This window comes from Bos indicus x Bos taurus, chromosome 17, assembly GCF_003369695.1.
Source record: "Bos indicus x Bos taurus breed Angus x Brahman F1 hybrid chromosome 17, Bos_hybrid_MaternalHap_v2.0, whole genome shotgun sequence".
NCBI classification, from domain to species: domain Eukaryota; kingdom Metazoa; phylum Chordata; class Mammalia; order Artiodactyla; family Bovidae; genus Bos; species Bos indicus x Bos taurus.
The window spans coordinates 65,985,164-66,011,946 of record NC_040092.1 but is presented as its reverse complement, the minus strand read 5'-3'; the positions used below and the strand labels follow the sequence as shown (position 1 = coordinate 66,011,946).

The window sequence follows — 26,783 nt, the reverse complement described above, 5'->3', positions numbered from 1 at the left end:
CTCTTAATAAGAGAGTTTTCCATCTACTGTTAGGAGAGAGTTCTGTTCTTCACTGAACACCAGATGCTTATCAAGGTGACATTTTGTATGAAAAAAACCTATTTTTAAGCATCAGACCCAGACACTTTTGGCAAGATGTGCATACAACAAGATGTAACAAACAAGCAGAACAAAGCCAGCAGTGACATTATTTCTGGGGATTTGCTTATTAGGTAGATTGTAGGTGGGTCACCTGTGCTAGTCGTGCTATTGTGTCTCTCCCTGTGAGTACGATTGAGTTCTCAGTAGTTCATTGAGCCGTGACTCCCACCAAGCTGCACTGAAAAAACAAGTGGAAGATCATCGTGTCTCTCCTTGAGAAGTTTACAGTGTAATTAGGAAATTAAGACATGCATGTGTGGGAAAAAAAGAAAAAACAAAGCATTGGAAAGGATGGGGCAACACATTCTAATCTTAAATGTACTTTAGTTATTAACAGTAGAGTTAAAAGCCTCTTCTGGGATCTTTGAACATTTTCTTTTTTAGAAATTAAAAATTTCTAAATTAAAAAATTAAAAAGATTTCTTTTTTAATAGAGCTAAAGAAACATGAAACTGCAGAGCCACTGATCACCGTGCCCGTTTGGTGAAAAACATCACAGGAAGGATGACCTAAAGGAGCAGGGATCTGCGTTCTCAGTGGGGAAAATACAGTGCTCAAGAAAGCCTGTAGATCTGCTTTGTTCTCTCGGCTTTATTATTGCTTCAGCTTCAAAAGAGGTTAGGTACATGAGAAGCGTGTATTGTGAAGCTCAGAATGGTTGTAAGTTGTGAATAATAATTGCAACTGAAATGTGAATAGTCAATTATTTGAATTTATAAGGCAAGGTTGTGATAACTACTGGGCAGCTCAACTGGTGTTGGCAGGATATCGCCAAAAAATTTTAGCTTGGTATAATTATGGACTCCAGAAACTTGTGTACAGGAAATAGGGTAGAAGAATAGAGCCTACTTTTTTGCTTTTTGGCTGCGTGGGCTCTTCACTGCAGCGCTCGGACTTCTGTAATTGTAACATGTGTGCTTGGTTGCCCTGCAGCGTGTGGGATCCTAGTTCCCACACCAGGGACCACGTACCCCGCGCTGGAAGGTGGACTCTTAACCGCCGAACCATTAGGGAAGTCCCAGATGGGCCAAGCTCTGTGCTGTGTATTTTACGTAGGTTTTTTTTTTTTTGGTCATTCAGTTTTAGTAACAAGCCAAAAGATGGGCATTGGTATCCATATATTACACATAAGAAATAATTCCAGTAAGTGAGTACATAGGCTGAGCTCTACCCACTCCAGTATTCTTGCCTGGAAAATTCCATGGACAGAGGAGCCTGGCGGGCTACAGTCCATGGGGTTGCAAAGAGTCAGACACAACTGAGCAACTGAGCATGCACACAAATAGGAAAGCAGGCCTCTACTGCTGCTGCTGCTGCTAAGTCGCTTCAGTCATGTCTGACTCTGTGCGACCCCAGAGACGGCAGCCCACCAGGCTCCACCGTCCCTGGGATTCTCCAGGCAAGAACACGGGAGTGGGTTGCCATTTCCTTCTCCAATGCATGAAAGTGAAAAGTGAAAGTGAAGTCGCTCAGTCGTGTCCGACTCTTCGCGACCCCATGGACTGCAGCCCACCAGGCTCTTCTATCCATTGGATTCTCCAAACAAGAGTACTGGAGTGGGGTGCCATTTCCTTCTCGGAAGCAGGCCTCTGGCTGGCTCCAAATTCTTTCCTTTTCCTACTACAGTCATGATCCCTGGCAGGTGTATCATGCATCCTGTTTGCTTTCTCTACCTGTGTGTTGTTTGTGCTCACAGCTATGCTGTCAATAGAACTCATTTTACAGATTTTATAATAGGTAAAGTATATTAATGAAACTCATTCAAATATGTATTAACTTTTTTTGTCATGAAACCAAGAATATAAATAAAGGTTATACAAATGATTTTCTTTTCTTTAAAAAGATTCAATAGAAAAATAACAATGTTATGTTATAGATCTCAGTGATTATAGTTGAGCTGTCAATGTGATGAAAAAGTTAATGAACTCAGGACTCATAACTTTTTGTAAGGCTTTCACAGTATTATTAATAATAGAAGTATTTTGTAGTTTTGTTATAGCTTTTAACTTTAGTAAAAACCATTCTAATTAGATCTCAATAATTTTTCTTTACTAATCTTTATTTTCTAAGTCTGAAGAAGGAACTCATTCTCCTTGCCATACCCAAACTTTATGGAAGCTAATTAGAGTTTTAGAGCTAAAACATAATTTGTTTTCATTAGTTTCAGGTAACTACACTTATTTTTTCCATTCCCCACAGTTTATCAGATTTGGCCTTACATATTGTGATCATAATATTAACTTAGACACTTTTAAAATGGCATCATAGCTTTATATTTGTCTTAGTGGTAAATGTTATTTACTAACTCATACTTTATTTCCCCATTACATGATATTGTTTTAATCTAGCAGGTAATGTAGGGTGATAAAAAATTTGAATGATGCACACAAAAGATGAAAGCACAGGTATTTTTGTTATTCTATAACACTATTACTCTCTGTTTTAAGAGACAAATACGGGTTGGCCCAATGCTCTGCTTATAAAAGTATATATAATTATTTTTTTCCTGCAATACAGCAAGTGAAGGTTTACTGTAGTCCTGAAATGAATATTGTAAAAAAAAAAAGGGAAAAAGCAGTACACATAAACACCTGACTTGGTTTATAAACACCTGACTTAAAAAGGTTATGTTCATAGAATGGCTGACTTCTTCTGTTCCTTCTTAGTAAGACTAATTTTTCACCTGACATGGTGATAGCACCACTTTTCAAAGGCTGTTCTTGGTGCTAGAAATTTCTCTTCTTTCTTCTTTCTAATCGCTGCCTTTGTCCTGTTCCCTCAGATCGAGCCTCCACTCCCATTCCATTTGATCCCACTGCTGCCACCATCCACTTGGCAACTGGAAATGGCAAAGCCAACTTCTTTCCCATCCATATAAATACCATTACTCTATTTTGTTGTCATTGGCTTACTGGTTCAGCTGAGGGTAATTTTTGTATTTTTAAAATCATAGCATAATATTTAGTATGAATTTAGGATATCAACAGGTGTGAAGAGCATGCATTTGAACCATTGCAGTGAACACTTTGTCTTGGGTGGCCCTACACCCAATGCTTATACATGGCTCATAGCTTCATTGAGTTATGCAAGCCCCTTTGCCACGGCAAGGCAGTTATCTGTGAAGGGGAGGCCTGGCATGCTGCAGTCCATGGAGTCACGAAGAGTCAGACACGACTGGGTGGCTGAACAACAACAGAGACGTTTGGGGTTGTCACAAGTGTTGGGGGTAGGGGACCATATGTTTTTAGCTTCTAGCAAGTATAGGTCAAGAATGCTGCTAATCTTTCTGTTACACACAGGATAACCCCCACCCCCACCCCTTTAACAAATGTCAATAGTACCAAAGTTGAGAAAACTTGCATTAGTTCTATTCAAGCATCAGCGCTGTGTCTTCCTCATAGCTCCCAGGGCTAAATTTAGACACCCCTCTTCTGAGCTCCCATAATACCTTGCATAACATTTTTTTTGGTCACATTCTGTTCCTATCTTTCATTTGTTGATCTTGCCAAAAAGACTGCATATTTCTTGAGGGAAGAGATTATGTATTATCAACATTAGTATCCCCAGTTTGTGGCAGAATGCCAGGTACATAGCTAGAGCTTCATAAATGAATAAACATATTTTTGAATAAGGCATCCTCGACTACTCCAGTGTCTTTCTGGCCCTTTCAGAAATCTAGTCTTGCTCGTTTTTATCTTCTTTTTCCTAAATCTACTCAATACTTATCTTTTACAATATTAACATGTCAGTCTTATCATCCATAAAAATGTAGATCTTTCCACAATTCAAGACATATAATACCAGCATTCCAGGATTTATTCATGAACTCTTAAAGAGTCAGGCATGCCATAACATCATGGCTGGTGCATACGGAGTAGCTATAGTCAACAATGTTTATTCTAGGGAGATGTCCCAAACAAATTCCTACTTGATTTTTGAAACAATTTGCTGTCATATCCCTGACCATGTATTCTTAGTGTTTAACCTGACTGGTCATGCTGGCGTCAGCAATCCCCTCTAGCATGTTCCCACATCCTTCAGCGTGGCATCTGTATCCACATCCTTCTCTCTTAGCGTGGCCTCTTCACATGCTGCACTTAGCTCATGCACAGCCGTCTCTTCACTCCTGCTTCCCTTCTCACGTTCTTCAGGCTCAGTCAAGATCCGTCATGTGTTAGACGCCACGACTGAGTGATGTACACCTTCTCTGCACTCATAGCCCTTTGCGCCCGCCCCTGTATACTATGAATAGCAGAGCACCTCTGATATTTGTCTTTCTCACCAAGGTCAGAGTCTTTCAAGGCATGTCTGGTGCCTGATACATGTTATACATGTAATAAATATTGAATGTACGAGCAAATGGATGGGACAGAATACCTCTTTCAACCTGCAAAAATCGCACCAATCTGGTTAAACCTTTCTACTGGGAGGTGGAGATGAATCCATCCAAATGTTGAGAGCCTTCAGAGAAGATGTTACCGTGAGATAAAGTTTATATTCAGTGGCAGCTTTATCAAGTTGACTAGAGGGCTGTACCTCTGGATCACATTAACTCAACTCCTTGTTAACCCGATGTCTTTATTGACTGGTACTTTAATAATAAGCCCCTGACATGTATTGAGGATTTTTATAAAGAATGCATTTTTAGAGATATTTTCAGTTCCCTCTGAAGACAGAGGAGCTCCAAAAACCCGTGTGGTGACGATGATGGCACTGGCGGGCATCATTCTCATTTCTTTACCAAACAGACCAAATCCAGCAGCTCCTGGATTTGTGGAAACGGTTTTTTCCTTAGCAAAGCGAGGGGGAGGGAGAGGGATGGATTTAAACCTAGGAACAAACGGTTACTTTGAAGGTTGTGTAAATATTTTTTAAAATCTGTTTTACTGTTATATTAATAAATAAAATGTGACCCCAAATAAGGAGAGGTTGGGTTTTCTTAGATGAGATTAAGAATGACCATTGTTTGTTGTTGCTGACAACATTACAACGTCATACTTAGCAACTTTTATTTTGTTCTTTCCTGTATCTACAGAATCTGTATGAAATCTGGGGGGCAGGCTTTATACCTAGAAGTAATTTGCCTACGTATTGAACTTTGTGGAATATTCAGAAGCTTTTACCCATCAACCCAAGCCTGAATTAGAGACATTTGGACTATAATCAGACTGCAGTGAATTCACATCTGCCTCTGTCACTTTCCCTCATATTGAGGCTTCTCTGACAGCTCAGTTGGTAAAGAATCCTCCTGCAATGCAGGAGACCCCAGTTCAATTCTTGGGTCGGGAAGGTCCACTGGAGAAGGGAAAGGCTACCCACTCCAGTATTCTGGCCTGGAGAATTCCATGGACTGGATAGGGTTGCAAAGAGTTGGACACGACTGAGCGACTTTCACTTTCTGTCACTTTCCAGCTGTGTGACTGAAGCCCTAACCTTTAAGCCTGTTCCCAACTCATTTTCAAAATTATGTTTGGCACACACGATAATAAGCTATTCTCATCAGTATATTCATCACTGGAATCTCATTTCATTATGCTGAGAAACTCGTTTTTAAAATGCAGTTTTCTTTCTTTCTTTTTTTTTTTTTTAGTTTTCTTTCTTAAAAGTACCTTCTTAACCATTAAGCAAGGTTCTGTGCAAAAGCAGCGGGAGACAGTGATCCTACAGCACAGGCCAAGAGGGGCTTTTGGGGGAAAGCAGGAAGAAAAGATGGAAGGGGACCCCCAGAGTCCTGGAGGAAGAGAAATCCAAAGCAGCAGTCAGGCCTGAGACACTTCTCTCTTGACCCAAACTTTTGGTTCTCCTCCTCAGGATCCAAAAGCCATTTCCCCAACCCTTCATTTTCCTCTAGAAGATCCATGATTCTCATACTCTGGACTGGGCTATCCGCTGCACTGAGAGCAAGGACTCCTGGTAATAGGGCAGCAGTGCTTGAAAAGCAGAAGGCAAAAGATCTGGGTCAGCTCTGCCAGGGGCCAGGACACAGGCTTGTAAAATTAAAATGGAGTGAAGATGCACTTCTGCAGTCCTGTGTTTTGTCATGGAGGAGTCTGTCTGGTCTCAGGTTCCGTCTGAACAGCAGAAATCAGAAGAGAGCAAAGTAAGCCTCGAGGAAAACAATCTCTTAAAAACATATAGTGTTAGGCCTACTCTCTACAGGCTATCAGACCCCAGAGTGAAAACTTGTCAAGGTTTATATGTGTTGTCAGATATTTTGTGATGCCCCCAAAGATTATGAACAAACGAATCACCCTCACAGTGACTTGTATTTAATGAACACACGCTTCATTCCAGGCGTTGTATCACATGCTTCCATACAGCAGTCCCCAAGCTTCCTGGCACCAGTAATCAGTTTTGTGGAAGACAGTTTTTGCACGGACCCGGGCAGGTGAGGGTGGGGTGGGGTGGTTTGGGGGTTATTCTAGCATATTACGTTTATTGCACACCTTATTTCTATTATTATTACATCAGCTCCACCTCAGATCATCAGACACTAGATCCTGGAGGTTGGAGTCTACTGCTTTAATGATTTCTCCCTCTTAATCTTCACAGCAACCTCGTGAGGAAGTTGAGTTATCTGTGCTTTTATATGTGAGGAAATAAGGTTCTTGGAGAAGCTAAAGAATTTGATCTGCACAAAGTTGCACCAGCTGCCACGCGGAGGCGAGGCGCTGGAAGTGAAAAGGGCAGTTGGATCCACAACAGGCTCTGCTGCCCCCTTCTTTAATCAGAAATCAGGTGACCATGCCTGCCGCTCCAGGGTGGCTCTCCTACCTGAGTGTTCCCCTGGGACAGGAGCCTGAACTGTGCTGAGCAGGATTCCCATATGGTCTTCTTTTAAGGCTATGGAGTGGTACCTTCACCTGTAGCCTGGGCTCTGCAGAAAGGTGGAGATAAGGGGGCATCTGCAAAACCACAGGTTTTTCAACCACAGCTACATTAGAAGTACAGAAATTGTATTGTATGCACCACACAGCCTGGAGGCTACTCCAGCATCTCCCAAAACTGATTCCCATAGACCTGCATTTGACCACAGGCCTTCTTTTTTATTCTCTGTTCCACAGAACCTGTCAACCACTACAGCAGAACTTTAAACCAGAAATAAGATGTTGGTTCGTTTCTAGATGTAACCTAAACATGATGCTGCAAGTCTTGAGACTTGTAGAACCTGAGCTCATCTCAGTCAGAATTCGATTTTGTAACAAGGTTTCCAGCACCCCCACCCTCCACCCCTGCAGCAGCTTGTGGGATCCTAGTTCACCAACCAGGGATTGAACTCTCACCCTTGCTAGTAAAAACGCAGTCTGAAGGACTGGACCACCAGGGAGTTCCTGACACACATTTTAATTTAAATGTTAACATACAGAAAAATACAGGAAGTATACAGCTCCATGAATTACCCTCCCACTCAGCACTCTAGAGGCTGCCCTAACAAACTGGGTGAGTTAAGACAGAAGTCTCACAGTTCCGGAGTCTAGAAGACTGAAGTCCAGCCTGTCAAGAGGGGTCGTTCTTCCCTGAGAGCCACAGGGGAGTCCTCCCTTGCCTCTTCCTAGCTTCTGGCGGTCTGCGGCGTCTTCCGCATTCCTCGGCTGGCAGCGGCTTCCCATCTCCCTGCCTCCTGTCACAGCACTTTCCCTGTGGGCCTCTGTCTTCACCTGGGCTGCCTGTAAGGACACCAGTGACGTTGGAATCAGGGGCCCAGCCCACTCCAGGACGACCTCATCTTGACTATAGTAATGACATCTGTACTGACCTTATTCCCAAATAAGGTCTTCTCTCTGAGGTACTAGGGATTAGGAATTCAACATACTTTTTGGTTGGGGGGGGAGGAGCAGTTTAACCCTAAGATCCCCTACCATGTTCCACCCATCAATATGCCTTTCTCCTTCACATAGATAACAAAGTGTCATCAGTTCAGTTCAGTCGCTCAGTCGTTTCCGACTCTTTGCAACCCCATGAATCCCAGCACGCCAGGCCTCCCTGTCCATCGCCATCTCCCGGAGTTCACTCAGACTCACGTCCATTGAGTCGATGATGCCATCCAGCCATCTCATCCTCTGTCGTCCCCTTTTCTTCCTGTCCCCAATCCCTCCCAGCATCAGAGTCTTTTCCAGTGAGTCAACTCTTCGCATGAGGTGGCCAAAGTACTGGAGTTTCAGCTTTAGCATCTAACATCCTATAAAATCAGTGGTATTAAATAAGGAGATTACTACATGTAGACATTGATTATATCCATTATACCCTGCCTGGACATATACATGAAACTTTGACTTTTTTGGCCCTGCTTCTAAGTACTGATTCTGATCCTTTTAACTGCTAATATCTAAGTCAACATGATGTTAACATGCAGTCTCTCCAGTTTTGCACTAAGAAGTTTCTTCTCAAAACTTCAGTCAACCTACTTGTATTTTAGTGCTGTTATTAATATCACTTCTACATCACCATATATCAACCTTTTTTCAAGTAGTTTTTTACAGAAAGCCTTCAAGAACCTTTTTTTAAAAAAATAAATATTGCTGAAAATACTATATTTTTAATTATGGTCCTACCATCATGATATTGGAGACCTCCTGGAGTGTTTTTTTTTCCTTCCTTCTCTGGTATAATAGTATATGCTTAAAAGTATTCCTCCCATAAACTGAAATGATATATCATTGTATCTTCTTGGAGTTTTATCTTATCTATCTAGCAAGGGGATTTATATAGATTACTACAGGCATAAACTTTTAAAAGAGCACAAACTGGAAAATAAATATAAATTTTTTAAAAAGCATTAAAAAAAACGAGGAATTTTTAAACAAGTATTTTTTCCTGAATCGTATCATTAAAATTTCATGGTTGTATATTTTTTCTAAATGATTCCAAAGACAATCCAGCTGGTTTGAATAAAGACAAGAAAGAAATGAACAAGCAACCTTACAAACTAGTGTTAATAGTATTACCCTTTGCAGCCAGATGGTTTCGGCCAGTAAGATGAGGCTCACAGGGTTTCTGTGACTCAGCCAAGATCACATAATCAGGGGCAGCTACTGAACAAAACCCAGAGCAAGCAGAAGACTGTTCTTTTTAGGTAGTGATGTTTGTAATTCTAATCTTAGGAAGAATGCTGTTGGTCTTTAGGTCAATAAAAAAGTAAAGGTGAAAGTGTGAGTCGCTCAGTTGTGTCTGAACGTGACCCAGTGGACTGCAGCCCTCCAGGCTCCTCTGTCCATGGAATTCTCCAGGCAAGAATACTGGAGTGGGTAGCCATTTACTTCTCCAGGAGATCTTCTCGACCCTGGGATCAAACCCAGGTCTTCTACATTGTAGGCAGATTCTTTACCATCTGAGCCAAGGCACATTGACTATAAGAATGATCTATTTTGATGTGATGTAGAAGACAGGAATTCTAATGTCAAAACACAAAAGAGATACAGCAGGTCAAAATTCTTTTGGGCACCATGTAATTACTACCTGACTTTAAACTATGTCCAGAATTTTACTGGAAGATTCTCTATGCAGAAGGATGAAAACCATTTTAAGGGCTTCCATGGTAGGACAGTGGAGAAGAATCCACCTGCCAGTGCAGGAGCACAGGTTTGATCCCCAGGCCAGGAAGATTCTACATCCCACAGATCAACTTACCCACGTGCCACAAGTACCAAGCCTGTGTGCTGCAACTACCGAAGCACACCTAGAGCCTGTGCCCCGCAGAGGCCGGAGGAACCCGTGCACCACAATGAAGGGTGGCCTGCGCGCGCCGCAACTAGAAAAAGCCTGCACAAAGCACCAAAGACCCAACGAAACCGAAAGTGAAAACAAATACCATTATTTTAAAAAATTAAAAAGAAAACAGTTTTAAGGCCAAATTTTACTTCTACCAGCCTCCTCAGTTCCCATAACGCATCTTAAATAGCAAAGGCAATTTTTATTTTTTTTGGTCGCATTGCAAGCCACTCAGGATCTTAGTTACCTGACCAGGGATCGAAACGTGCCCCCTGCAGTAGGAGTGCGGATTCTTAACCACTGCACTGCCAAGGAAGTCCCTCAAAGGCAATTTTTAAAGTTTTTTAATTTGTCTTTTGTAAATATGATAGTCCAGTAACTAATATATCAAACTGGCTGCTTGTAGCTATTTGCATCCCAGAAATGATCTGGCATTATAAATGATTCTGCTTTAAAAAGATTAATGAATGAATGTGTAATAACTTATTTTTTCTTTCTTTTTCTAGCCAAGGACCCTTGTCATCAATTAGAGCAGTAATCAAGAGATGTAAGTTTATTTTTCCTGCTCTGTACTTTCCACTGAAATAATTTTAAATGATGATTTAGATTTCCAGCAAATGATTGTATTTGATGAATCTCACAAAGAATCTGACAAGAGTAGCTTCTCCTAAGGAGTAATAAACCATTTCAGACAAGCAGCTAGGTTTTCAAGATTATTTTCAACTTTCATTTATTTATAAACCAGTTCCTGAGAACAGTATTTTTCTTTTAGAGAACGCACCTGTTTTTGACAAATGTATTATCTAGTCAATTTTAATGATCTAATATAAATTGTAACTATTTTCCATAGGTAGAGACATCTGATGGGTTTCAAAAATATCAGATCCTGTACTTTTTTACTGATTTGCTTCTATGCTATTTTTATGTAACTCTATAAATGCTTATGGAGTTCAGCTTAACACTTCCACATACATGATAGAAGTACTGTAACAGAACTCTCTCTAAAATGGTGCACTCACACTTCCTGACTTTACTTCTTGGTTAAAGCTTTAAAATTTGCTGTTGGTACAAGAGTTCAACATTCTTTTTAATAAAAGGCTTTGCAAACATCCCTTTTCCAAATAGAACATGGATGGTGTGTGCTCAGTCGCTCTGCTGCTGTTGCTGCTAAGTCGCTTCAGTCATGTCCGACTCTGTGCGACCCCATAGACGGCAGCCCATTAGGCTCCTCTGTCCCTGGGATTCTCCAGGCAAGAATACTGGAGTGGGTTGCCATTTCCTTCTCCAATGAATTAAAGTAAAAAGTGAAAGTGAAGTCGCTCCGTCGTGTCCGACTCTTAGCGACCCCATGGACTGCAGCCTACCAGGCTCCTCCATCCATGGATTTTCCAGGCAAGAGTACTGGAGTGGGGTGCCATTTCCTTCTCCAGCTGAGTCGCTCAGTCTTGTCCAACTCTTTGAGATCCCATGGACTGTAGCCCGCCAGGCTTCTCTGTCCATAGGATTTCCCAGGCAAGAATACTGAAGTGGGTTGCCATTTCCTTGTCCAGGGAATCTTCCTGACCCAGGGATCGAACCCACGTCTTTTGCATCTCCTGCATTGGCAGGTGGATTCTTTACCACTGCACCACCTGAATTAACTGTTATTTTTTAAAAATAAAGATAAGAAAGGGATATTAAATGTTCTTTGCATTATTTGAGCTGAGGTCACCACCCTAAGGAGAAGTATCCTGCTTTTAAAAACATAACTTATAATGTTTAGTATGAATTTAGGATACCCACAGGTGTGAAGAACATGCATTTGAACCATTGCAGTGAACACTTTGTCAGGTGACAACACAGAGAAGTATTCCACATTTCCCATATTTAATTTTTTGATGATGGTCATGAATTATAAAGGTGTGGGAATGCCACAGTGGATGTTGGTGGGAATTCATATGTGAAATGAAAAGTTTATAATAGCTGTACATGCCTTAGAGCCCTTGGGGAAAGTGAGGGAGATGGGGCAGGAAAGGAATCTAGAAAGAAAAGTAGGATTTTGAAATTAGGTACGAGTTTCTTGCTAAAGATATAACTTGGGGTAGTTAAGGTTATATGTGTGTAAGCAAAACCCTGGAAGTAGCTCAATATTTAAGAAGGTAGTGTTGACAATCAATAGAAAAGGTGGGAGAAAAAAATGAAACAAAAAACCAAGAAGTAGAGAAGGTAAAAAAGACAGAATCTTGTGAAACATCGGTATCTGAGATCAAGCCGTGCCTTTAAGGTTCTGTAGAGCCAGAGAGCTGTGACCTCCTCTCACAGGAGTCTCGTCTGCCCACTTCTGCCTTTGTTCTCTGACTCTTACTTTGCCTCCCTGTTGGATTTCAAGACCTCTTTTGGGGGGGATTTGTAATCCATACCTGATTTCCTATAGATCCTCCAGGATGGATCTTGCTTACCCTGAGGCCTCTGTACCATGCAAGGCTTAGGAGAGATCAGCTAAGGAGGAGGGGGCCAAAAAAAGCTGAAAAAGAAGGATGCCGGTAATAGACAAACTCGGAGACAGCTGGATGTTAGTGGCCAAGGAAGGAGCGGTTTTCAAAAAGAGTGAGTGAAAACCGCAGACAGCTCTTACTGCTGTAGCAGGTGAGGTGACAGGCGGTGAGACTAGGGTGTGTGTGGTGGTCAAGAGGCCAGCAGTGAACTTTGAGTAGATAGGTTTGGGAGAATATTGAAGCTGGAAGCTGCGCTTCATTTCAACAGTGAATGGAGCATGTGAAGTGGGGGCAGCTGGATAGGCTCCTGTTTCATGAACTGGGTAGAAAGAGAAGGAGAAGGATGGCGGGTCAAGCAGAGAAATATGTGCACACGTATAGACTATTTAGAAAGAAGAAGCTTGGAGATGTTTGTAGGCCCCGAGGAAAGAGCCGGTGGGGAGACCACACTGTAGAGGAGAAGGGTGGAGAGGAAGAGATGAAGCAGGGCCCCAGAGGAGAGGGAAGGAGGGAGAAGATAAAGCACAGGGAAATGCCTGCTTTAAGATGTCTTTTTTAAAAAATAATAACTCAGTTGTCCTTTGATGTAGCACTCACTTTGTACACACTGAAGAACTATGTGTTGGTTATATTTATTTTTGATGTTCAGGCGAGAAGGGCAAGCAGATCCTTGGGTGCTGCCATATAAAATAGAATGCAAAATAACTGTATCAATCCCTCTCCATTTCCATTTTTGTCCATTATATAAGAAAAAGGCGTAAGCAGAATTTGTCTTTGTTGTTGTTGTTCAGTCACTAAGTCATGTCTGACTCTTTGTAACCCCTGTGGATGGCAGCACGCCAAGATCCTCTGTCCTCCACTAACTCCCTGAGCTTGCTAATTCATGTCCATTGATTCGGTGATGCTATCTAACTATCTCATCCTCTGTTGCCCTCTTCTCCTTTTACCTTCAATCTTTCCCAGCATCAGGGTCTTTTCCAATGAGTCGACTCTTCACACCAGGTAGCCAAAGTATTGGAGCTTCAGCTTCAGCATCGGTCCTTCCAAAGAATATTCAGGGTTTATTTCCTTTAGGATTGACTGGTTTGATCTCCTTGCAGTTGAAGGGACTCTTCAGAGTCTTCTCCAGCAACATTTCAAAAGCAGTTCTTCAGCAATCAGCCTTCTTTATGGTTCAACTCTCTCATATCCATACATGACTACTGGAAAAACCATAGCTTTATCATACGAACCCTTGTCGGCAAAGTGATGTCTCTGCTTTTTAATATGCTGTCTAGGTTTGTCTTAGCTTTTCTTCCAAGGAACAAGTGTCTTTTATTTCATGGCTGGAATCACCGTCTGTAGCCCAAGAAAATAAAATCTGCCACTGCTTCCACTTTTTCCTCTTCTGTTTGCCATGAAGTGATGAGATGGAATGCCATGATCTTAATTTTTTACATGCTGAATTTTAAGCCAGCTTTTTCACTCTCCTCATTCACCCTCATCAAGAGGCTCTTTAGTTCTTCTTCACTTTCTGCCATTAGGGTGGTATTATCTGCATATCTGAAGTTGTTGATATTTCTCCCAGAACTCATGATTCCAGCTTGTGATTGATTCATCCCGGCATTTCACATGATATACTCTGCCTATAAGTTAAATAAGCAGAGTGATAATATACGGCCTTGACGAACTCCTTTCTCCATTTTGAACCAGTCGTTCCATATTCAGTTCTACCTGTTGCTTCTTGACCTGCGTACAGCTTTCTCAGAAGGCAGGTAAAGTGGTCTGACCCTCCCATCACTTTAAGAACTTTCCACAGTTCGTTGTGATCCACACAGTCAAAGGCTTTAGCATAGTCAATGAAACAGAAGTAGGTGTTTTCTGGAACTCTCTTGCTTTCTCCATGATCCGATGACTGTTGACAGTTTGTTCTCTGGTTCCTCTGCCTCTTTGAAACCCAGCTTGTACATCTGGAAGTTCTCAGTTCACATAATATTGAAGGCTAGCTTGAAGGATTTGGAGTATAACCTTGCTTGCATGTGAAATGAGCACAGTTGCACAGTAGTTTGAACATTCTTTGGCATTGCCTTTCTTTGGAGTTGGAATAAAACTGACCTTTTCCACTCTTGTGGCCTCTGCTGAGTTTTCCAAATTTGCTGACATATTGAGTGCAGCACTTTAACAGCATCATCTTTTTGGATTTTAAGTAGCTCAGCTGGAATTCCATCACCTCCACTAGCTTTGTTCATAGTAATGCTTCCTAAGGCCCACTTGACTTGACACTTCAAGATATCCAGCCTAAGTGAGTGACCACACCATTGTGCCCACCCTGATTGTTAAGATCTGTCTTGTACAGTTCTGTGTATTCTTGCCACCTCTTCTTCATCTTTTCTGCTTCTCTTAGGTCATTACTGTCTCTGTCCTTTATCATTCCCATCCTTGCATGAAGTGTTCCCTTGATATCTCCAATTTTCTTGAAGAGATCTCTAGTCTTTCCCATTCTGTTGTTTTCCTCTGTTTCTTTGCATTGTTCATTTAACACAGCTTTCTTATCTCTCCATGTTATTCTCTGGAACTCCACATTCAATTGGGTATATCTTTCCATTTATCTCTTTTTCAGTCCTGTGACCACTGCTGAGTTTCCAAATTTGCTGGCATATTGAGTGTATCACTTTCACAACATCATCTTTTACGATGTTAAATAGCTCAGGGGAATTCCATCACCTCCACTAACTTTGTTCTTAGTGATGTTTCTGAAGGGCCTCTTGACTTCTTTGCACTCCAGGATGTCTGGCTCTAGGTGAGTGATCACACCATCATGGTTATCTGGGTCATTAGGATCTTTTTTGTATAGATCTTCTATGTATTCTTACCACCTCTTCTTAATATCTTCTGCTTCTTTTAGGTCCATACTGTTTCTTTCCTTTATTGTGCCCACCTTTGTATGAAATGTTCCCTTGGTATCTCTAATTTTCTTGAAGAGATCTCTAGTCTTTCCCATTCTATTGTTTTCCTCTATTTCTTTGCATTGATCACTGAGGAAGGCTTTCTTACCTCTCCTTGTGATTCTTTGGAACTTTGCATTCAGATGGGTATATCTTTCCTTTTCTCCTTTGCTTTTCACTTCTCTTCTTTTCTCAGCTATTTGTAAGGCCTCCTCAGACAACTGTTTTGACTTTTTGCATTTCTGTTTCCTGGGGATGGTCTTAATCACTGCCTCCTGTACAATGTCACGAACCTACATCCATAATTCTTCAGGCACTCTATCAGATCTAATCCCTTGACTATTTGTCACTTTTACTGTATAATCATAAGGAATTTGATTTAGGTCATACCTGAATGGTCCAGTGGTTTTCCCTACTTTCTTCAATTTAACTCTGAATTTGGCAATAAAGAGTTCGTGATCTGAGCCACAGTCAGCTCCCAGTCTTGTTTTGGCTGACTATATAGAGCTTCTCCATCTTCAACTGCAAACAATATAATCAGTCTGATTTCAACATTGACCATCTGGTGATGTCCATGTGTAGAGTTGTCTCTTGTGTTGTTGGAAGAGGGTGTTCGCTATGACGACTGCAAAACTCTTTGCCAAAAGAGTTAGCCTTTGCCCTGCTTCATTTTGTACTCCAAGGCCAAACTTGCCTGTTAGTCCCAGTATCTCTTGACTTCCTACTTTTGCATTCCAGTCCCCTATGACAAAAAGGACATCTTTTTTGGTGTTAGTTCTAGGTCTTGTATAGGTCTTCATAGAACTGTTCAACTTCAGCTTCTTTGGCATTAATGGTTCTGGCATAGACTTGGATTGAATGGTTTGCCTTGGAAACTAACAGAGATCATTCTGTCATTTTTGCGATTGCACCCAAGTACTGCATTTCAGACCTTTTTGTTGACTGTAAGAGATACTCCATTTCTTCGAAGGGATTCTTGCCCACAATCAGTCAGTCAGTTCAGTCTCTAAGTCATGTCTGACTCTTTGTGACCCACATGGACTGCAGCACACCAGGCTTCCCTGTCCATCACCAACTCCTGGAGCTTGCTCATACTCATGTCCATCGAGTCGGTGATGCCATCCAACCATCTCATCCTCTGTCATTCCCTTTTCCTCCTGCCTTCATCTTTCTCAGCATCAAAGTCTTTTCCAATGAGTCAGTTCTTCGCATCAGGTGGCCAAAGTATTGAGCTTAAGCTTCAGCATCAGTCCTTCCAATAAATATTCAGGACTGATTTCCTTTAGGATGGACTGGTTTCATCTCCTTGCAGTCCAAGGGACCTTCAAAAGTCTTCTCCAACACCAACGTTCAAAAGCATCAATTCTTCAGTGCTCAGCTTTCTTTACGGTCCAATTCTCACATCCATACATGACTACTAGAAAAACTATAGCTTTGACTAGATGGACCTTTGTCAGCTAAATAAGGTCTCTGCTTTTTAATATGCTGTCTAGGTTGCTCATAGCTTTTCTTCCAAGAAGCAAGCATCTTTTAATTTCATGGCTGCAGTTACCATCTGCAGTGATTTTGGAGCCCAAAAAAGTAAAGTCTCTAACTGTTTCCATTGTTTCCCCATCTATTTGACATGAAGTGATGGGACCGGATGCCATGATCTTTGTTTTTTGAATGTTGAGTTTTTAGCCAGCTTTTTCACTCTGCTCGTTCACTTTCAGAAGAGGCTCTTCACTTCCTCTTCACTTTCTTCCATAAGGGTGGTGTCATCTGCATATCTAAGGTTATTGAAAGTTCTCCTGGCAATCTTGATTCCAGCTTGTGCTTCATCCAGCCTGGCATTTTGCATGATGTACTCTGCATATAAGTTAAATAAGCAGAGTGATGATATACAGCCTTGATGTACTCCTTTCCCAATTTAGAACCTGTCTGTTGTTCAATGTCTGGTTCTAACTCTTGCTTTGACCTGCATATAGGTTTCTCAGGAGGCAGGTAAGGTAGTCTGGTATTCCCATCTCTTTAAGAATTTTCCACAGTTTGTTGTGATCCGTACAGTCAAAGGCTTTAGTGCAGTCAATGAATCAGAAGTAGATGCTTTTCTGGAACTTTCTTGTTTTTTCTATGATCCAACGGATGTTGAAAATTTGATCTCTGGTTCCTCTGCCTCTTTGAAACCCAGCTAGTACATCTGGAAGTTCTCAGTTTACATAATGCAGAAGCCTAGCTTGAAGGATTTTGAGTATAACCTTGCTTGCATGTGAAATGAGTGCAATTATACAGTAGTTTGAACATTCTTTGGCATTGCCCTTGTTTGGGATTGAAATGAAAACTGATCTTTTCCAGTCGTGTGGCTGAAAGATGAACTCCCCAGGCCGGTAGATGTCCAGTACGCTACTGGAGAAGAGTGGAGAAATAGCTCCAGAAAGAATGAAGAGGCTGAGTCAAAGTGAAAACAGCACCCAGTTTTGGATGTGACTGATGATGGAAGTAAAGTCTCATGTTGTAAAGAACAGTATTGCATAGGGTCCTGGAATTTAGGTCCATCAATCAAGGAAAATTGGAAGTGGTCAAACAGGAGATGGCAAAGTGAGCATCGACCTTTTAGAAATCAGTGAACTAAAATGAATCGGAATGGGAAAATTTAATTCAGGTGACCATTGCATCTACTACTGTGGGCAACATCCGCTGTATCACAGAAAAAGCAAGAGAGTTCCAGAAAAACGTCTTCTGCTTTATTGACTGTGCCAAAGCCTTTAACTGTGTGGATCACAGCAAACTGTGGAAAATTCTTTAAGAGCTGGGAATACAAGACCCAACCCTACCTGCCTCCTGAGAAATCTGTATGCAGGTCAAGAAGCAACAGTTAGAACCAGACATGAAACAATGGTTGGATGGCATCACCAGTTGGATGGCATCACCGACTCGACGGACATGAATTTGAGCAAGCTCCGGGAGTTGGTAATGGACAGGGAAGCCTGCGTGCTGCAGTCCATGGGGTCACAGAGTCAGATACGACTGAGCAACTGAACTGAACTAGAACAACGGACTGGTTCTAAATTGGGAAAGGAGTACGTCAAGGCTGTATATTGTCACCCTGCTTATTTAACTTATGTGCAGAGTACATATGAGCGACTGAACGGAACTTGTCCCTTGCCTTTCGTGTCTCTTATTTTCTCAACTATTTTTGAGGCCTCTTCAGACAATCACTTTGCCTTCTTGCATTTCTGTTCTTTGGGATGGTTTTGGTCACTGCTTCCTGAACAATGTTAGGAACCTTATCCATAGTTCTTGAGGCACTCTGGCTACCAGATTTAATCCCTTGATTAGATTCATCACCTCCACTGTGATCTAAGTTCATACCTGAATAGCCTAGTGGTTTTTCCTACTTTCTTAAATTTAAGCCTGAATTTTGCAATGAGGAGCTCATGATCTGAGCCACGGTCACTTCCAAGTCTTATTTTTGCTGACTGTATAGTGTTTCTCCATCTTTGGCTGCAAAGAACATAGTCAGTCTGATTTTAGTATTGTGTCATTGGGAAAAGGTTTTGCTATGACCAGTGTGTTCTCTTGACAAAACTCTGTGAGCCTTTGCCCTGCTTCATTTTGTACTTCAAGCCCAATCTTACCTGTTATTCTGGGGATCTCTTGACTCCCTACATTTGCATTCCAATCCCCTATGATGAAAGGATGGTTTTTTTTTGGTGTTATTTCTAGAAGGTGTCATAGGTCTTCATAGAACTAGTCAACTTCAGCTTCTTCAATATCAGTGGTTGAGGTATAGACTTGGATTACTGTGATATAGAATAATTTGCCTTGGAAACAAACTGAGATCATTCTACCGTTTTTGAGATTGCACACACGTACTGCATTTTGCATCTTGTTGACTATGAGGGCTACTCTATTTCTTCCAAGGGATTCTTGCCCACAGTAGTGTATGTAATGGTCATCTGAATTAAATTCACCCATTCCCATCCATTTTAGTTCACAGATTCCTAAGATGCCATCTCCTGCTTGACCACGTCCAATTTACCTTGATTCGTGGACCTAACATTCCAGATTCCTATGCAATATCGTTCTTAACAGCATCAGACTTTACTTTTACCACCAGCCACAACTGAGTGTCATTTCTGCTCTGGCCCAGCTGCTTCATTCTTACTGGAGCTATTAGTAATTGCCCTCTGCTCTTCCCTAGTAGCGTATTGGAGGCCTTCTGACCTCTGGAGCTCATCCCGGTGTTGTATCTTTTTGCCTTTTCATACTGTCTGTGGGATTCTCCAAGCAAGAATACTGGGGTGGTTTGCCATTCCCTCCTCTACTGGGTCATGTTTTGTCGGAACTCTCCACTAGACCGATCTGCACGGCATGGCTCATAGCTGCATTGAGTTACGTACGCCCCTTCGCAATGATAAGGGAGTGATCTGTGTAGGGTATCCTTAAAACAACCCTAATAAAGTAGGTATTATTTTCTTCATTTTATACGCTGAGCAAATCAAAGTCATGTGGATCATGCGTGCTTTCTTTCCTACAGTAGCTTGCCGTTCCCTCCTCCGGTGGACCGCATTTTGTCAGAACTCTTCGCTGTGACTCGTCCGTGTTGGTAGGCCCTGCATGGTAGCATGGCTCCTAGCTTCACTGTGTTATACAAGCCCCTTAGCTATGTCAAGGCTGTGATCCATGAAGTGGAAATTTTGTTTTACCCAACCCAATAAAATGTTTGCTTTCCTATCCCAGACATAGTCATCTATTCTTGACAAGGAAAAGACCTTATCATATTTTGAAAGCAATATTCCTTAACTGATTGTATTTTAAATTCTTTCATAATGATTCTGGATCCAGTCAAGTCTTGAGATTCTTCTTTTTGTGTTCATTCTTGTGAACACTAAATATTTTGGGCAGAGTTCTTGAACATGTTCTATGTGGATACATGTGGAAATTCATGATTTTCCTTTCATTAACTTTTTAAGAGGAAATTATTCTTTGAAATTCACAGATGTAGCTAATATTCATTGCTTACTATGAGTCAGCAACTGTATATTTACATTATAAAATAACGGCCAGCATGGTAGGTGTTAACCCCATTTTACAGATGGGGATACTGAGTCTAGGAGATTAAATGAGATGGGTCAGAGATGTGAACCTAGACTTCCTGACTTCAAGGCCCTTTTGAGCTTTCTACTCCAAGGGCATTCCTGTTACCATGTCAAATGCCTCTAGTTTATACTCTGTCTGAGGCAAATGTAGTTAGTATTTTCATTGTGATTTTTATTGGTAAGGTAGTACTATAGCAAAGATGCTTGTAATATATAATCCTATGTGTTTATTTCTCCTGCCTATCATTTAGTTGATAATTTTGAATTATTTAGAATGAGGGCTAGCATCCAGCTCTCCTGGCTCCACAAGGAGTTTAACTGGTCATTCTCCTCATCTGTGAGGTTGGAGAAGGATGGTCATTAAGGATCCATCCAGATTTATGACCCTGATGGAATTTAGGAGAGTTCTTTATTAGCACTAATATTGCAAATCCAGATCTCTATCTTTTATAAACAACTGGATATGAATTTTCCTTTGTACTGAGAATTCAGCCATATGAACTGAAAACTTTGTGAATAATTCTATGAAACAACAGACATTTCACTAAGAAAATCTTGCCTTTGTTCTGTGGTCTTAATCCAAAATGCACGGAAGACTGGCAGTTTGTGGCAGAGGTTGAAAGGAGCATGTTGTTCTGTGTGGGCCGTGGTGGCAAATTTGATTCTCCTGGCAACAACCGGATCAAATCTGTTTAATCTGGTGAAATGAGAATGAGATTAAGCAGACAGCTGAGATTAGCAGGAAGATTGTGAGGCACTACGTGAAGTATTTCTAGCTGTTAAACTTGTTCACTGACAAAAAGTGCCAGTCATCCTATAAGGGTCAGGAGAGAAAAGAGATTTCAAAGATGAAGGAGTGTGAGGGGAAAAGTTCAGAGCAGGAGAGGGGAAAGGAGTGATTCTGTAAGACTGTGGGGGAGGCCTGTAAGTACGATTAGGGGGCCTTCAGTCCCGCCATCCTGCTGCATCAGTGTGGGAGTTCCAGTCTGCTTGCCAGGGGTGGGGGCCCGTTACTAACAACCGCTGGTGTGAAGGGGCAGAGTCAAGTGAAAAGCCACCAATTTGAAAGATGTAAATTGACTACTGAATTACCTTTTACATATTATTCATACTTTAAAATTGATCCCTGTTGAAGTAGCAAATCGATTTTGTAAAATGATTCTTTTTTTTTTTTTTTTTTTGCTAAAAACTGTAGGAAGATTCCCTACCCCCACCCCCCACCCCCGTGGTTATGTGTGTGGATATCCTGCCTGCAACATAATTCTTTAGTCTCTGAAACTATGGTTCATCAACTTTTCCTTTTTCTCGAAATGCAGAGGGGGAGAAACATTGGCATGACAAGACAGTTTTGCTGCTGAATTCCTTTTAGAGCTTAGGCAACTGGGTTCACTCTTTTTTCTCCCTTTCTTCTTCTGTAACCCCTTCTTTTTTTCCTTTAGCATTCATGAATAGTACACAGCAAAAATGCCCCGTGGAAGAGGTATGTTTGTGATGATAAATAACATGATGTCTTTTAAAAGTGCTGTGTCTGCTGATTCTGGCTTTAGTGATCGTGGTGATGTGATTGTAGCTTATTTGGTGAGCCTCTGACTTAATGAAACCATTCTTACAAATCAGACCTGCTGCTCAGAGCTTCAGCCTCTCTGTACTCTTTTTCCAGTAGAGAAAATATACCTCAGCTTGGTTTAACTCTTGATAGACGTGTACCAGTCAGTCACACCGGTTGATGATAGGAGGTCAGAACATCCTCCAACCTGAGATCCAAGGGTTTTGGTTTCAGGTGTTAGTTTTGCTTTGCTAACCCCATGCAGGATCTGCTGTCACAGCGCTAGCCCCAGCCTAAATTTCATTCCCTCTCCCATCTCTACCCCTGCCTTCCCAGCTTGGGCAGCCTCCTGGATCAGAGAGAACCAGAACTTAACAGGAGGAAGAAAGATTCATACCTTCAACCTGTTCAAATCGAAAGAACTAAAAAAGTAGAATATCAGAGAGACATGGGAAGTAGAAATAGTTGATATCTGAAACAAATCCCCCTTTGTCCACAAATTTTTTACCATATACTATTTGATTTTTTTAAAGGTATCTTTTAAATGTGCTTCTTAAAATAGGAATACTGTTCTCTGTTACACATGCGTGTGTAATAGTGACCCCATGTGTGACACATTTTCCAAGTCATTTGGTTAATACAGAATTTAATTTTAAAATAAAATTTGGAAAAATGTAATCCATCTAGTTTTTGGAGTTTGAGGTTTAAGGGAAAAGTTAGTGCTGCATGTACAATAATAGTCTCTAAACATGTTTATAAAAGTGATTTGAACACTTTTTGCATGTATTATCTCTTAATTTAAGTAACAAAACAACTTAACCTCATAAAACTCAAGAAAAATTAGAAAATAGTTGGAAATTTGACCACTTCCACTTCTTTACAATAGACTTATAAACAAATATCACAAAAGCATAATCATATGGATTAGAATAGATATTTAAAATTTTTTTCTGCCCATCGTTATTTCCTGTCATCATAATGTTCTTACCAGGCAGTTTCTACTTAATAGCTGTCTGCTTTGTTCATTCTTCAAATTATTTTCAGAACCACAGAACGTGCTTTGGAATGTTTTTGAAATCTATATTTTCTTATGCAACTCAAATATATAACTATGATTAACTTTATGCCATATGAGAAGGTTGTTTTGATTTGCTTTTCTACTTATGGGTGATAAAATTCATAATTCTATCTAATGTTAAGTATTAGCTAACTTTTTCCAAAATTGTATCCTGTAAAAGTTTAAACGTTTATTCAATGTATGAATTTTGTACTATATCAGAGTATTGTTTCTTTTGTAGCTTCTCGGACTTCTATTCAGAGTGAGCTTCATCGAGATAGGAGGTATGGTTATATTTATAATAGAGGACATATATTCTGCTAATTATGAAGTAAAAGTATCATCAGTTAACAAATTGCATATTTTTCTCATAAACAGTATATTACAGTGTTCTACCTCATCAATACATTTTCTAAATTAATCTACAAGTTTGAATGATGGTTTCTGTTGAGAAAAGAAGCAGTACAAGCCTGAAAATGTTCTCTTGACAGTAATCATTTACTGAAGTCAGTTTCAAAATGTTTATTAAGCAATTGCTGTATGGAAAGCATTGCTGTAAATGCTTCAAAGATATGCTTTGTACCTCATAGTTACTTAGTAAATATCACATGGATGAATGAACTGATGACAGGATGGAAAACTGAATAAAGGAAAGATAAAGAAAGGAAAAGTCAGGTAAGCTAGATGGATAGCAAGTGAATAAAAATGGCTAGATGACTGGTGAGGTGGGGGAGCAGGGAGGAGTGAGTCACTGTACAGATAGAAGGAAGGACCAGTAGATGGACCGATGGGAGGATGGATGGAAGGGCGGACAGGTAGACGAGGAGAAAGGTAGATTTATGGTCCCTGCTTTCAAATGTCTTAAAGTATAGTGTATAGTAATGAACGGGGACTGTAACCAAGTTCGAATCCTGACTTCGCTGTCTCACCCTGTGACCTCGGGCAAGCTCCCTAACCTTTCTTAGTTTATGTATCCTCACCTTTAAAATATGCCAGAGGGTTGGCATGAGGGCCAATACACGTATAGTGGTTAACGTTTATTAACTAGTAGCTCACTATCTATTTAGATAAAAGCTATATAAACATTGGAACATTGGAATAACTCTTTTGGATTACACAGAGGGAAGCCAACGTTAATTGTGCTAGAAGGCAACGGCACCCCACTCCAGTACTCTTGCCTGGAAAATCCCATGGACGAAGGAGCCTGGTAGGCTGCAGTCCATGGGGTCGCTAAGAGTCGGACACGACTGAGCGACTTCACTTTCACTTTCCACTTTCATGCATTGGAGAAGGAAATGGCAACCCTCTCCAGTGTTCTTGCCTGGAGCATCCCAGGGACGGAGAAGCCTGGTAGGCTGCAGTCCATGGGGTCGCACAGAGTCAGACACGACTGAAGTGACTTAGCAGCAGCAGCAGCAGCAGCACACTTAGCATTATATCTAAGAGGGCTAAAGGCTAAATGCAATTTGTGAAACAATTTTTCTAACTCTTAATACATGCTCATTACAGAAAGTATTGGAAAACTGAGAAAAATATAAAGAATAAAACACAGCTTATTCACTCTCCTATGTAAAGACAGCAACAATTAATAATTTTGAATAGTACATTCCAGATTATGAAAATAGGTAGCTAGATTCTGTACATACACCTCAGAACCTGGCTTTTCTTAATAATTGGATCTGGTAATTATAGTTCCCTTTGTCAATGCAATTTCTTCCGATATATGACTTTTGTGATTAAACATTATTTGTGAGGTGATCATATACTTTAATCATTTTTCTCATTGAAATATGTTCTTATTTCAGTTATTTGTCCTAATAAATAATTCTTATTATTTAAATTTTTAAAAGCTGTAAGCAGAGGTTCTTAGGGAATACAGTTCAAACAACATCAATGGGCAGGTTCTACTGTTTCACAAGCTAGCATGAGAATGTGTGTGCGTGTACAGTTTTGGTAATGGCAGTGCATTTTATTTTTATTTTCCATAGAGTGCCAGAGAAAGGCAGAGCAGGTCACCATCACACCTATTTGTTAGATGAGAAAAGTGAGGCTCAAGAGAGGTTGATGAGTTTGCTCAGAGTCAGGCAATTGGTATTTGTTACGAAATCAGGTCGAAGGTTAAATGAGATTAGAGAATCAGCTTAAGAGAATAATGAAAGAAGCCACACCTAAATCACTGTGGCTCCTCAGGACGGAAGATTAATCATCAGATTCATATACAGACTGACCAGGAACACAGGCACACACGTCAGGGTCTAGAAGTGAACGTGCCAACTCTAAACACTTAAAGATAACTGACTGAGGGAGAGGTCCAGTGAGGAGGAAGACGCTGTTCTTCTAATTATATAGTATTGTTTCAGAGTATGTACTTTGGAATAACAGGAAACGAAACATTTCCATTTGACCAATGCATTTTTCTACCTTACGATGCACCTATGTTTGTACCATAGGCCAGATAGCAGAACCCTGGGAGAACGAGGTTGTGTGGGTCTTGGATCTGAATTCTGATCAGCCAAGGCAGAGTGAAGTGTGCTCGAGGTGTATCTCTAACTCTCTGAGGCCAGTGTCTTGGAGGATGGCTGTCATTTGCTCCTTCGAAGCCTGTCTGGGTATACTGCTAGACACAGCCCAGGCCAGACAGGTCATTTCTGTGACTGGCAGGCTTTATGTCACTTTCTTGGCTGATAGTTATTTTCATAAATCTTTGAACACTTGCAAATAGACAAAACCTCACTGAGGCTTCTGTCTGTTTCCAGGCGCCCAGAGATCACCATTGTGGCAGCTGAGCCGCTGAGGCCCACCTCGTGGTTTCCAGGAGCCCACCCACCAGGACTGGCATTTCCCCCAGCTTCTGCAGCGGGCCCTTGGAGGCCTAGTGAGCTGGTTCCTGCTGAGGTGAGTAAATATCGCATTACCTCTTTGCATTTTATTTTTAAATGAAGTTCAAAGATAAGAACCTTGGCTATCGCCTACAGCTGTTTAAAATCTTCATTCTTCATTTTGCAGCTCCCACCATCTTATGAACAAGTCATAAAAGAAATCAACCAAGTTCAAGTTAACACTACAAATAATAATAATGCTGCTGCCACTCCACGGCACACTATTACTTCAGCAACTCAGACTGACTTTTCAGAAGAAATAGACAACCATCTGCCTCAAAGTAATGCAAGTAATTTGTCTTCCTTCCTTCCGACCTAGTTCTCAGGAAGTAATCAGTAGACTCCAGCCTTTAAAATAGTTTGCAATTTGTGCATAATTCATTGAGCTCGATTTCCAGTTGGTATGTGATCACTGTGTGCTTGCTTTATTTGGCCTTGCCGTGATTATTATAATAGATCATTCTCACAAGCTGCAGCCCCAATCTCTAGGGTTCATCCTAGTTCATATCACAAAAACATCATCCTTTTAACTCATGCTGATGCCCTTTATTTCCATTGAGAAAGCCATTATATTTAGCAACTTAAACTTAGTAGGATGCTAAAAGTTGTCCTTTTAGGCTTTTTAAAAGCCCTTGTAGGGATTTCCCTGGTGATCCAGTGGTTAAGTCTTTGCATTCCAATGCAGGGGTTGTGGAGTTTGATCCCTGGTTGGGAAATTAAGATCCTGCATTTGTGTATGTGTGTGTGTGTGTGTGTGTGTGCACGCGCTCAGTCATTCAGTCATGTCTGACTTTTTGTAACTCCATGAGTTACAGGCTCCTCTGTTCATGGAATTTTCCAGCCAAGAATATTGGAGTGGGTAACCATATCCTACTCCAGGGAATCTTTCCAACCCAGGGATCAAACCCGAGTCTTTTGCATCTCCTGCATTGGCAGGTGGATTCTTAACCACTGCACCGTCTAGGAGCCCAAG

At 41.0% G+C, this 26,783-nt stretch overlaps 1 protein-coding gene across 7 annotated transcripts in view; it reads left to right on the top strand.

Annotated features, from left to right (window-relative positions):
* The window catches only part of SH3D19 (SH3 domain containing 19), a 209,126-nt gene that overhangs the window by 132,100 nt on the left and 50,243 nt on the right, over positions 1–26,783 (top strand). For 2 of the 7 annotated variants that reach the window (XM_027513433.1, XM_027513431.1), the window contains exons 3-7: positions 10,356–10,396; positions 21,768–21,808; positions 23,173–23,215; positions 25,688–25,826; positions 25,938–26,100. In XM_027513433.1, the coding sequence (XP_027369234.1) occupies positions 21,793–21,808; positions 23,173–23,215; positions 25,688–25,826; positions 25,938–26,100 (361 nt within the window). In that variant the 5' untranslated portion in view covers positions 10,356–10,396; positions 21,768–21,792. Of the gene's footprint in view, positions 1–10,355; positions 10,397–19,766; positions 19,836–21,767; positions 21,809–23,172; positions 23,216–25,687; positions 25,827–25,937; positions 26,101–26,783 lie in introns of all 7 variants that reach the window. The other 5 variants (XM_027513429.1, XM_027513435.1, XM_027513432.1 and 2 more) reach the window with 4 other exon arrangements.